Below are 12,796 nucleotides of genomic sequence, written 5' to 3'. Positions count from 1 at the left end.
CCACTGTTACGATGATATAAATCAATAATTATCAGTTAATCCACCTATTATAAAATAATTATATATTATATATGGGAAAACAATTCAGTTTTGCATTTTTTTTTCTCCATATAACATAAAGACTCCCCTGCACTATTTGTAAGCATCTGGCAAATACCACTTAAAAGCCTCAGAAACTCTAGCAAGTGCAACAGCCTGACTCGAAGGCTGCGATTTATCGAGTACGTACACGAATTCTCACTGAAGTCGCCCAGACGAAGCGTGGGCTCAGGACTAGCTGTAAGAAGGAGGACTGGACTGGCAGATCAAGGCCGAGACATGTGAGACAGGTATGGCGTGGGCAAACCCTGTGTAATGCAGTGCCCCACGCAGACCTGTGAGCTTATGGTAAGTTACGTCTGTCTTCAAGGACCCCACACAATGTGGTGACTCCACAATTTGATCCCCACTCCAGTGCACACATAGACAGATGGGACACTGGGTAAGTCTCAAACCGTGGCTTCACTAAACTAAACTTCGACCAATTTTATAGTTCCTGACCTGGTCACACGGAAATCATCAGGGGAGCTTTATAGACTACTAAAGCTTTGGTCCCACCTCTGAAAGTTCCAGGTCAGAGATGTGCGGAGCAGCCTGGCCGGCGGGAGGCGCTGACCGCTCCCGGCGAATACGCAGCCGGAGCAGAACCCGCTGGACTAGATCATCTCTGTTTTCCTCCAGTTTAAAACTTCTATGACTCAAGTGATATGGGACAAAAGGGGCCAAGATCACAGTGAAGTTACAAATGCTGACGAACTTTCTAAGATACTGGAGCAGGCCAGGGAAGATGGAGGGTGCGTCCTAGGACCCGGGAGCTCAGCACATGCATATTTACTTTGCTCACTCCTGACAAGGACGAATCTTACCCGAGTACAGGGAAGAGCGAATATGGTCACTACAGACCCTGTTTACTGCTCTAATAATTTACCAACAAAGCAGGGAATCTGGCAGTCTGATGAAGCCTGTGTCATCCTTCCCTGAACCAAGTTTTAAAGTATTAAAAAAAATTTAAATTTAAAAATTTTAATTTTTAATACACAGGGTTAAAAGGAAATCCAATACACTGAAATTGTTTTCACAAGATTAAAAAAACCCCAAAATTGTGACACAGAAGTAAACACTGATTTTTTTTTAACACATGACATGTTCTAGTGGCTAGTGGTAGGTTTAACAACAGTAATTTCAAGGTAGAAATCACGTGATATTTTGTGAACATTGGTGATAAAATCATGGAAACTGCAAATACTACACACACACACACACACACACACACACACACACACTCTTTTTGCCTATGATCATATTTGAAGGAAATGCTAAATTTCAGTTAGAAATTGGGGAAAACAAACACGTATCCACCCCCCATCCAGATTTACATATCCCGATTCCTGGCTAATGACCTCCTGAGAAACGACTCAACCTTACGGATGTTTAATGATTTTAAGTGACGAGCAAATCTTACAAAGGCAAGAAAACCTCCTTTTTACCTCTCGCGATTAGACATCGGCTTCATCTGAATCTGCGGGGCCGAGCTCGCTGGAGTGTTCATGTTTTCACTGGGTGCTTCGGAGAGGTGGCCTCTCTGGAAAACACAGGGACCGGATTGCAGGAAAGAAAGGATCAATCGGGAACCCCCTTGAAGGGCACTGGGACGGCTTTAAGACCAGCCTCCAGGGCCGCCTTCTCTCTGCACCCAGGCAGCAGTGCCCAGGCGGCAGTGCCGGGAAAGCCAGGAATGAGGCTGTTACTCACCCTCTTCTTCAGCTTGTGCTTTGACTTCCTCTTCTCTTTCGACCGTCCGGACTTCTTATGCGTAGCCACGGGCTGGCTGCTTTTACTGCTGGTGAGTCCGTTCACGCGCTGACTCTTGCCCCCGATGATTCCCCGACATTTCTCGAAGCCACACTTACACAGTTGCTTTGAAAGGAAAGAGAGTCGTGCTTTCAGCCTGCAGCCTCACTGCCGAGTTCCAACAGCGCGCCCGAGCGTCTGGACGCCTGACAGTTTCAGTCAAGAAGTTTTTAGGCAGAGGTAAAGCGACTGAGAGTAAAATAAATATAAATGTGTTTCCATGGAAAGGGAAGATTCAACTTTGGGAAAACTTCTTCACTAGGCCGGCTAAGAACTGACCAAAACCCAACACTACAGAGAGTCTCTTTCTACAGAGTTCTGAGCCGGCGCCCTAGGAAAGTGGGCTGGAACCCGCCTTCTCCGGCGTACTTCTCATCGGCTGTACACAGTAACGTTCAAGAAGGCCTGTGGTGTGCCTGGTGCGGTGGCAAAGTCCCAGCTCCCTCCCGAACGGCTTATGCTTACCTGTTTTTCCACATTAAAGGAATGGAAGTTGTAATCATAAGTGAGCTCGGTACCAGCTGGCACGTCTTTCAGAGCATACAGTCCGATCCGGTACACGCCATTGACAGACCTACGGAGCAGGAGGGGGTTAAAGGCAGAGATTCTTTTTTTTTTTTTTTTTTTTAAGATTTTATTATTTATTTGAAAGACAGAGGGTGTGTGCATGAGCAGGTGGCAGGGGCAGTGGGAGAGGGAGAAGCAGACTCCATGCTGAGCAGGGAACCAAACTTGGGGCTCCATCCCAGGACCAAGGGATCATGACCTGAGCCGAAGGCAGCTGCTTAGCCAGCTGAGCCCTCCAGGCGCCCCAAAGGCAGAGTTCAGGAATACCCTGCCTGAAATGGTATGCTGATTTCAAATGTGCCTTTGCTTATCTGTCCAATTACTTGGGGTTTCCTGGCCAGTGTCTGTACTTTCAGTGTCTGTCTTCTATGCCGATGAGACGGGTACTTTGATCCCTATTTTATACAGGAAGTATTTGTGGCTTAGACAGTTTATTCAGTCACACAGCAAGGAAGCTGCATTCAAACCAGGGGACTCAAATGCGGGCTGTCTGATGCCACAGATTTTCTTCTCTTGCTTCACTGCTGCCTCCCTGCCAATGTCAGAAACACTAAGGTTTAGCTTGGATCCTATCCTTATGAAATGGAAATTTCTCTAATATATTCAGGTTCCCCCCGCCCATTCAGAAAGCATTTTTAGTCTACGCTAGTGGTTGGCAAACTACAGCAAACCCCACCCACGTCTTTGTAAATTTTTACCGGCACACCCCAAAAGTCTGCGGACCCTTGGTCTACACCATGACATTACAAATCTGATTATACACTGTACTGTTTTAAAAACCTGGGGGGACTGGTGGGACGCCCGGCTGGCTTAGTCGGAAGAGCATGTTGCACCTGATCTCGAGGCTGTAAGTTCAAGTCCCATGTTGGGTGTAGAGATTACTAAATGAAATAAATTAACTTAAAAAAATGTTTGTGGATTCTTATTTGTTTTCAGAGAGAGGAAGAGAGGAGGAGAGAATGGGAGGGGAGGGCAGAGGAGAGGCGGGAGGAGACCGGAGGAGGACAGAGGGAGAGGTGCAGGCTCCCAAGCCGACTCCGTGCAGCACAGAGCCCGAAACAGGCCTTGATCTTACAACCCTGAGATCATGCCCTGGGCCAGAAATCAAGAATCAGGAACGTAACCAAATGAGCTGTCCAGGTGCCCCTGGGGGGTCTTACATGGCGTAGAACACACAACTCCTAGATGTACAGTTCGCTTGCCGACTTCTAGTTGTCTTTACACCTGTGCAACCTCCCAGAAACCTTTCTTTCCCAGCTAGTGTGTTCCCCACACAGGACGTGCTGTGACTCTGTCGCCACTGACTAGTCTGGCGTCGCTGGGACATCACATGAGCGGAATCATACAGAGTAATTCACTGGAGGAGACACAACCACAAGCTTCGTTCCCCCACTCGGTGTTACTATGGCTGCGATCAGCTCTACTCTGTGTGAACAGCACCACTTGGACTCCTGTCTTACGGGTAAGTATCCGGACCGCCCGTAGTTCTCAGCTGTTATGAAGATGTTTCTGTGGGTGTTCCTGCACACGCCTTTGAAGGTGAACGCTCACTTCTGCTGGGGACATACTCGGGAGTGTGGCCATGGAGCTACGGGCCATGTTTAGCCAAGACAGGTATGGGCAAGCTTTCTCTGGCCGTGGTTCTACACCCGCACACACGCCCACCAGCACCTACAAGCACTCGTGTCAGACTGCGTGCTCGGCAATCTCTGTCTCTGTAGCCATTGTGGCGGAACATGTCGTGTTCCAACACAGGTTAGTATTTCTCTTGGATGGTTAAAGATATTAAACACCTATTTTATGTGTATTGACTGTTTTTTAAAAGGATTTTATTCGAGAGGGAGGGAGCAGGAGTGATAGAGGGAGAGGGAAAGGGTGAGCCAGGCTCCCCACTGAGGACAGAGATGGTCACGGGACTCGATCCTGAGATCATGACCTGAGCTAAAGTCCAACACTTAACTGAGCCATCCAGTTCTCTCTGGTCTGAACACTGTTCAGTCTTTTCACTGTGCCTATTCTTTGAACTATTTTAAAAATTGGGCTTTCCTATTTATTTGTAGATTCTGGATTTATAAAGTTCTTTGTCAGATAAATATTGTAAATATCTTCTCCCCAGCGTATGGCTTAGCTTTTTAACTCTCATAATACTATCTTTTCATGAAATTTTTAATATTATCGTTCCTTTACAGCCAGTGCTACTTTCTTGGGGGGGGTGGTTAGCCCCCATGTTGGGCTCTGTGCTCAGCAGGGAGTCTGCTTGTCTCTCTTCTGTTCTTCCCTGTTCACGTGCTTGCTCTAAATAAATAAATAAATAAATAAAATCTTAAAAAAAAAAAAAAAGTTCAACCCCAAGACCAAGGGTTGTGTGCTCCAACAGTACACTGAGCCAGCCAGGTACCCCTGTAAACACTACTGAATTTTATCAAATGCTTTTTCTATTTTCTATTACCCCCACTGAGATGATAAATGATTTTTTGTCTTTATTCCATTAATGCAGTAAGTTACATTGATTATGAATGTTAAACTAACCAACCATTCCTGGAGTAAACCCCATGTGGTCATGATGTATTAATCCTACATATTGCTAGAGCTGATTTGCTAATTTTTTTTTCCTAAGATTTTATTTATTTGGCAGAGATCACAAGTAGGCAGAGAGGCAGGCAGAGAGAGAGGAGGAAGCAGGTTCCCCACTGAGCAGAGAGCCTGATGTGGGTCTTGATCCCAGGACCCTGAGACCATGACCTGAGCCGAAGGCAGAGGCTTAACCCATTGAGTCACCCAGGCGCCCCATTTGCTAATATTTTAATCAGGATTTCTATGTCTATGTTCATGGGAGATCTTCACCCGGATTTCTTATTTCTCTTAACGATGCTGTTAGGTTTCTGACGAAGGTTATACTAGCCTTAAGAAATGGAAGAGTTTGGGGCACCTGGTGGCTGAGTGGGTTAAAGCCTCTGCCTTCGGCTCAGGTCGTGATCCCAGGCTCTCTGCTTGGTGGGGAGCCTGCCTCCCCATCTCTCTGTGCTTGCCTCTCTGCCTACTTGTGATTTCTGTCTGTCAAGATAAATAAATGAAATCTTAAAAAAAAAATGGAAGAGTTTATGTGATATTGGCAGTATAGCCATTATTTCTTCTTTAAGTATACAGAAGAATTATCAGTGAAGATATCTGAGCATGGAGCTTCTTTTGTCAGAAGCTGTTAATTATACATTCAGCTTCACTGGCAGACATTCAGACTTTTTCTCTCTCCTTGTGCCATTTTTTAAGTTGTGCTTTCTCAAGGAATTTGTTCATTTTATTTAACTCTCCAAAAAGAAGTTCAAGAAAACGGACAAACTGTGGTGAATTTATACAAAGGAACATTAGTCCAGAAAAAACATCAACAAATCAACAACACAGATAAACTGTAAGAACCTGCTATGTGAAAGAAGCCAGACAGCAGATTACACAGACATGCTGCTCTGCAACAGGAAAACAGATCTGGTGACAGAAACCACATCACTGCTTGCCTTTGAGGTGGCAAGATTCTAAGCCTGAAACAATGGAAGTGTTCTTTATGTTGGTAGGATGTGGGCTGTATGGGTGTGTACATTTGTAAAAACGGATGGTAACTGACACTTAAAATCTGTGTCTTTATGTAATACTTAAAGTTAAAAAATTTACAAAAATAGAAAGCTGTTCAATCTGATTATCTTTTTTAAAAAAGATTTTATTTCATAGAGAGAGAAAAAGAGAAAGAGCAGGGGGAGAGAGAGAGGGAGAAGCAGCTCCCCGCTGAGCAGGGAGCCCGATGCGGGACTTGATCCCAGGACCCTGAGAGCATGACCTGATCTGAAGGCACTGAACTAAGCCACCCAGGTGTCCCTTCTTTAACTTTCCCTCAGCAACGTTTTGTAGTTTTCATGGTACAATTCTCTCACCTCATTGGTTGATTTCTGAGTATCTTGTTCTTTTGAGTACCACTGTAAATGGAAATGGTTTTGTAATTTCCTTCTGTTCCCTGTGTATGGAAAGGCAACTGATTTTTGTGTGTTGACTTTTTGTACCCTGTAACTGCTGAATTTATTTCTGATATCAGGGTCCTGGGATTGAGCCCCACATTGGGCTCTCTGCTTGGTGGGGAGCCTGCTTCCCTCTCTCTTTCTCTGCCTGCCTCTCTGCCTACTTGTGATCTCTCTCTCTCGTCAAATAAATAAATAAAATCTTAAAAAAAAAAAAATCTTCAGTATTACTGTAGACTCGGTTGTGATGTGCTTTGCTGCTATGAATTGCAGGAATTCTTTATTTCATGTATCACCCCTTATCAGATATATGAATTGCAAATATTTTCTCCCGTTCTGTGGGTTGCCTTATTTTGTTGATATTTTCCTTTGCTGCACAGGAACTTTATAGTCTGATGTCATCCTACCTGCTTAGTTCCGCTTTTGTTGCCCTTTGCTTCTGGTGTCAACCCCGGAAAGTCTTCACCAAGAATGATGTCAAGGAGCTTACCCCTATGGTTTCTTCTAGGAATTTTATGATTTCAGGTGCTACTTTTAAGTCCTTAATACATCTTGGCTTGATTTTTGTGTATGGTGTAGACAGGGGTCCATTTTCCCAACACAATTTATTGAGTAGACTTCTTGTTCTGTATGATATATTCGTGGCTCCTTTGATGTGAATTAAATGATTATACAAGCATGTGTTTATTTCTGAGCTCTCTGTTCAATTCATATCATTTTTAGGCCAACACTATACTGTTTTGATTATTAGTTTCGTAATACAGTTTGAAATCAGGGAGTGAAATGCCTCTTCCTTTATTAACCATCTGAGCCATGCAGGCACCCTCAAGATTTTACTTTTAAGTAATCCGTGTATCCCACATGGAGCTTGAATCCATAAGCCCGAGATCAAGAGTCACAGGCTCCGCAGCACATATACTAAAATTGGAACGATACAGAGAAGATTAGCATGGCCCCTGAGCAAGGATGACATGCAAATTCGTGAAGCGTTCCATATTAAAAAAAAAAAAAAAAAAAAAAAAAAAGAGTCACAGGCTCCACTGACTGAACCAGCCAGGCACCCCAGGCCTCCAAAATTTCTGGTTAAGAAATCTGCACGTAATGTTACTGTATGTGATGACTTGCTTGTCTAATGCCGCTTTCAAGATCTGCTCTTTATCACTGGGAAGTCTGATTGTGTTTCCTGCTGTGTGTCTCTGAGTTCACCTCGCTTGGAGTTCAGTGAGCTTCGTGCTTATTCATGTTCACCGCTTCCATCAAGCTGAGGAAGTTTTCAACCAATATTTCTTCAAACACTCTGCCTCTTTCTCTTTGGTCCTTCTCAGACACCAACGATGCGTATGTTGGTCTGCTGGATGGTGTCCCAGAGGTCCCTTAGGGTCAGTTCCCTTTCCTTCAAGGTTTTTCTTTCCTTTCCTCAGACTTGAGGATTTCCATTGTCTTATCTTGAAGTTCATGGCTTCTTTCTTCAGTCTGCTCAAATCTGCCTCTGATTCCCTCTTGTGAACTTTTCATTTCAATTATGGTATTTTTTAGACTATCAATGCCTTCTGCTCTCTATCTCTTTACTGATATTTCCATTTTGCTCACACATTATTGTCATGAATTTCTCCATACTGTCCCTTAGTTCTTTGAGCACCTTTGGAGATTTGTGTTTTATAAAATCTTTGTCTAACGTATTTGCCACTGAGTCTTTTTTTAGGGACAGATTGTTTTGGATTGTATTTTTTTGAATGGGCCACAGTTTTCTGTTTCTTTGTATTCCATGTGACTTTTTCTTGAATACTGCAAATTTGGACCTAATAATGTGGTATGTCTAGAAATAAGGTTCTCCCAACTTCCCCAAGGCTCACATGCCCTAATCTTTAATATCTGGCCCCCAAAAGGAAAAAAAAAAAAAAAGAAAAGTGAAAAATGAAGGGGAGAAAATAGGGCCCTGGCTCTTCAAGTCTCCTGGAAGTCACTTCATGTGGCAGGAGAGGAGCTTTCTACAACGGTGGGAGGGGCCACCACAATGGTTGCTCATCTTTGTCCGCACCTCTGTGATCAGAAGCAGCAATCAGAGCCCAGACTCACCGTTTTTGGAGGACAGGGTCTTCCTTAGCCATCCTAGCATCTGCAATCTGTGTGCAAGCTGCTGGAATGCATGCAGAGCTACCGTCCATGTGGCTGGGGGTAGGCATGGGAGTTGCTACTGTTCTAACAGTTGAAGTTGACTGAACTGACTAAAAGGAAGGCAATTTACCATCTCGGGCCTCCCCCAGTGGTTGCAAGCCTTCAACAGACTCCAAAATTGTTCCATCAGCCAGATTCTGCCAGTGTAAATATCTAAGGGGAGATAAGACTCCTGATGCTTCCTACTCCACCATCTTTCCAGAATCTTCTATTATCTTTTTTCAACTGCTTTTAGTTTTTATATTTTTAAGATTTTATTTATTTGACAGAGCTCACAAGTAGGCATAGAGGAAGACAGAGGGAGAGAGGGAAGCAGGCTCCCCGTTGAGCAGAGAGCCCAATGTGGGGCTCGATCCCAGGACCCTGAGATCATGACCTGAGCCAAAGGCAGAGGCCTTATCCCACTGAGCCACCCAGATGCCCCTTTTCAATTTTTTTTAGATGTAATTTTTTGCTTTTCAGTTAGACTCTTATCTATTTTACTTATTGTCTCTCACTGTGACAAAGCCAGTGGGCATGTAATAAATATGCTGAGTGACCTCACAGGAGATGAACATGTAACACAGAGCCGGGCACACAGTGAGCAGTTGCTAAGTCTGAGGTATTACTGTTATTATAACATCATATATGCTGCTATGTTCTTCTGGGAGGAGTTAAGATGAAGAGAAGAAAGAGCAGCAGCCAACTCTGCCTGGGGGGAGTCACCTGAGGTGCTGTGAAAGCGGACTCACCCTGAAGGCAGACTCATCTCTTGATACCCTCAATGCCTTCTGCTCTCTTAGGATTTGTGACTTCACCTTCCCCTGCTTCCTTACCATTTCTGCATTTCACAGTTTGGGTCGCAGCTGTGGTTGATGAACCGGGCCTCATTGCCCATCCGGTAGCTGTCGATCACCATCCCACTATCCAGGTTCAGGCAGTAGTGGTCACTGTGATTATGATACTGCTCGATCATCCTGTTCCTAAAGAGGAGAGGAAGAAGTGAAAGTCAATTAATGATTAAGTTCAAAGGAAACTTGAAACCTTCCACTTTATACTCCAATCTGGTACCTTTGCCGTTTTACTGCAGTATCATCATTCATCACTGTACCTGAACTCCTGTTCGCTGACAACCTCCCCTAGGTATTCGATGATGAACTGCCCAGCTTTCAGGGGTTCTTTGGTTCTTATTCCCCAACCTTTTTCCTCAGCTCGAAATCGTTCTAGACACTGCACCCACTCATGCCTCTGTATCCTCTGGTTACAGCACTGCTCACCACAGGGGCAAGTGTTGGGGGAACACTCGGCAAAGATCATTCTAGAAAGAAAAGAGATAATTGTATGCCAATTAATATTATATATGCCTTCATGAACCCATTTTTGTTTTATAGGAACTTTTAAAATACATTAAATTTTTATTTTATCAAGGTTGGATGGGTTAACAAAGTTCACAAGGGCGAAGAGTACACAACTTCAAAACTTTGTAATACTGAACATTTCCAAGTGAAGTTATACTGAATATTACTGAATAATACTGAAAATTTCCAAGTGCTGAATACATTATTAAGCTAACTGCCCACTAAGCATCCTGGGTAAACACTATCCTATTTAGCTCTGTGCTAAAAATAAAACTATAACCCACAGAGGAATTAATACTTTTTTAAGTATACATTTTAGTACATTTTTAAAAGAAGATTTTATTTATTTGACTGAGATCACAAATAGGCAGAGGCAGGTGGTGGGGGGAAGCAGGCTCCCTGCTGAGCAGAGAGCCCGATGCGGGGCTCAATCCCAGGACCCTGAGATCATGACCTGAGCTGAAGCAGAGGTTTTAACCCGCTGAGCCACCCAGGCGCCCCTACTTTTTTTTTTTTTTTTTGAAGATTTTATTTATTTGAGGGGTACCTGGGTGTCTCTGTTGGTTAAGCATCTGTCTTCGGCTCAGGTCATGATCCCGGGGTCCTAGGATTGAGTCCTGCATCAGGCGTGGTGCTCAGTGGGGAGCTTGCTTCTCCCTCTGCCTCTGCCACTCCCCCTGCTTGTGCTTTCTTTCTCTTTCTTGCTCTCTCAAAATATTAACAATTTTATTTTATTTACTTGAGAGAGAGAGCATGAGTGGAGGACAGGAAGAGCAGAGGGAGCAGCAGACCCTCTGCTGAGCAGGGAGCCCGATGTGGGACTCCATCCCAGAATCCTAGGATCGTGACCCGAGCTGAAGGCAGATACTTAGCCTAAGTAAGCCATCCAGGTGCCCCTGCACTGTTGTTGTTTTATAAGAATTTTAAATTTCATGGGGGTGCCTGGGTGGCTCAGTCATTAAGCGTCTGCCTTTAGCTCAGATCATGATCCCAGGGTCCTGGGATCAAGTCCTGCAACGGGCTCCCTGCTCTGCTCGGGAAGCCTGCTTCTCCCTCTCCCACTCCCCCTGCTTGTGTTCCCTCTCTTGCTGTGTCTCTGTCAAATAAATAAATAAAATCTTAAAAAAAAAAAATTTAGGGCGCCTGGGTGGCTCAGTGGGTTAAGCCGCTGCCTTCGGCTCAGGTCATGATCTCAGGGTCCTGGGATCGAGTCCCGCATCGGGCTCCCTGCTGAGCAGAGAGCCCGCTTCCCTCTCTCTCTCTGCCTGCCTCTCCATCTACTTGTGATTTCTCTCTGTCAAATAAATAAATAAAATATTTAAAAAAAAAAATTTACATTTCATTAGTGTAAATGACATCTCCATACTGGAAACATTTCCAATCTCTGTACTAGCTGAACTTACAACCTCTAGCAAATTAACAAGCAAAAACCTCTCAATAGAGGAGAGAAAAGTTGGTATGCACACGTCTTCTAACTGCTTTCCTTTTTTTGTATTTCTCAATCTTTCAGAGAAGCCATTTAGTTTTGGTGTTTGGTTTGGAATCATAGTAAGGCTGCTGAACATGATTAAAACAAAGGAGATCAAGAATGAGGTGGCAGATCAGAGTATCACATGATAGTTCATGTGACACACACACATCCACATCGTAACTTACAAATCGTGTTGAGAAAGCATTGAACATTTTATAATATAAAGTACTTTCACAGCCATTCTTCAAATAAACATTATCCTTTTCTAGAGGTCAGGAAACAGTGTGAAATCACATATATAAGCAGTGAAGCAGAGAAAACTCCGACCACCAGACTATTTAATTCAAGACTCTAAGCTGAACTTGTGAGAAAGACACTACATTACGGCCAAATTCGCTACCTTTTTTCATTCTTCGAGTGAATTCTTTGCTCCGTGAACGCGACTGACACCCACTGAGCCTCAAAATGCTTTCCTCCTCCATCTTCTGTGATAACGGATTTCCCACCTTTCCAATAACGAATTCTTTTTTTTTTGGAAAAATTCCAGAAATCCTTTTTCCCCGTCTCCCTCCCATGGCACATTCCTGCTCCTCCTATCTTTAGAAGGCTCATTCGCAGAGGATGGGGGGCTGGGGTAACTGGGTGACGGCCATGAAAGACGTCATGGGCACCGGGTGTGACATGCAGCCGACGAGTCACTGAACTCTGCCTCTGAAACTAGTAAGACACTACATTTAATTAATTGGATTTAAATACAAAAAAAAGAGGAAGGCTTGTTCATGCTCATAGTTTCAACTGTAACCCCCTCTTCACAATACCCCACCTGAATTTTCATCACACCTTAAAACACACAAAACAATAAGCTTTATGTGGATAAAAGAACTACAATGTAACAGAGTGCTGAGATGAAAGAGATTTTAAAATCAATTTTTAAACATTTCTTTTGGAGAACACTCATTTAGAGGTTGTTGAAAATTTGTGGCTTCCATTGAAGGCACTGAAACATATTCCATTTGTTTCAATTATCAAGATAAGCCCTTGGGGGTGCCTGGGTGGCTCAGTCAGTTAAGCAGCTGCTTTAGCCCCAGGTCATGATCCCAGGGTCTTGGGATGGAGCCCCGCATCGGGCTCCCTCGAGGAGCCTGCTTCCCTCTCTTGTCCCAACTTGTGTTCTCTCTCGCTATCTCTGTCTCTCTCAAACAAACAAAATCTTCAAAAAAACCCCACAAAAACAAAAAAAAGATAAGCCCTTTATGTAAAAAATAGAACATATTCTAGTTATTGTGTCTGGAAAACAAAACTGCAAACGGATCACAATGTGAAAGCACGTGCTGCAGACCATGACCCGTCGGCGC

At 44.0% G+C, this 12,796-nt stretch overlaps 1 protein-coding gene and 1 non-coding gene across 11 annotated transcripts in view; one reads left to right on the top strand and one right to left on the bottom strand.

Annotated features, from left to right (window-relative positions):
• Positions 1–12,796, bottom strand: part of ASH1L (ASH1 like histone lysine methyltransferase) — a 183,478-nt gene that overhangs the window by 16,958 nt on the left and 153,724 nt on the right. For all 10 annotated transcript variants that reach the window (XR_201234.3, XM_045086805.1, XM_045086802.1 and 7 more), the window contains 5 exons: positions 9,724–9,930; positions 9,449–9,595; positions 2,356–2,464; positions 1,792–1,956; positions 1,527–1,621 (listed from right to left, as the gene is read on the bottom strand). Coding sequence is in view for 9 of the 10 variants with exons in the window: in XM_045086805.1 (XP_044942740.1) it covers positions 1,527–1,621; positions 1,792–1,956; positions 2,356–2,464; positions 9,449–9,595; positions 9,724–9,930 (723 nt within the window). In the remaining variant the exon portion in view is untranslated. The remainder of the gene's footprint in view (positions 1–1,526; positions 1,622–1,791; positions 1,957–2,355; positions 2,465–9,448; positions 9,596–9,723; positions 9,931–12,796) is intronic.
• Positions 7,351–7,459, top strand: LOC123393756. Its single transcript, XR_006608609.1, has one exon. It is a non-coding gene; the product is annotated as a U6 spliceosomal RNA (small nuclear RNA).

The sequence above is a fragment of the Mustela putorius genome, unplaced genomic scaffold (assembly GCF_011764305.1).
Source record: "Mustela putorius furo isolate JIRA1106 unplaced genomic scaffold, ASM1176430v1.1 tig00000997_pilon_pilon_pilon, whole genome shotgun sequence".
Taxonomy (NCBI): Eukaryota; Metazoa; Chordata; class Mammalia; order Carnivora; family Mustelidae; genus Mustela; species Mustela putorius.
Note: the sequence above shows the minus strand (reverse complement) of the source record. Positions and strands in the feature narration are given on the sequence as shown.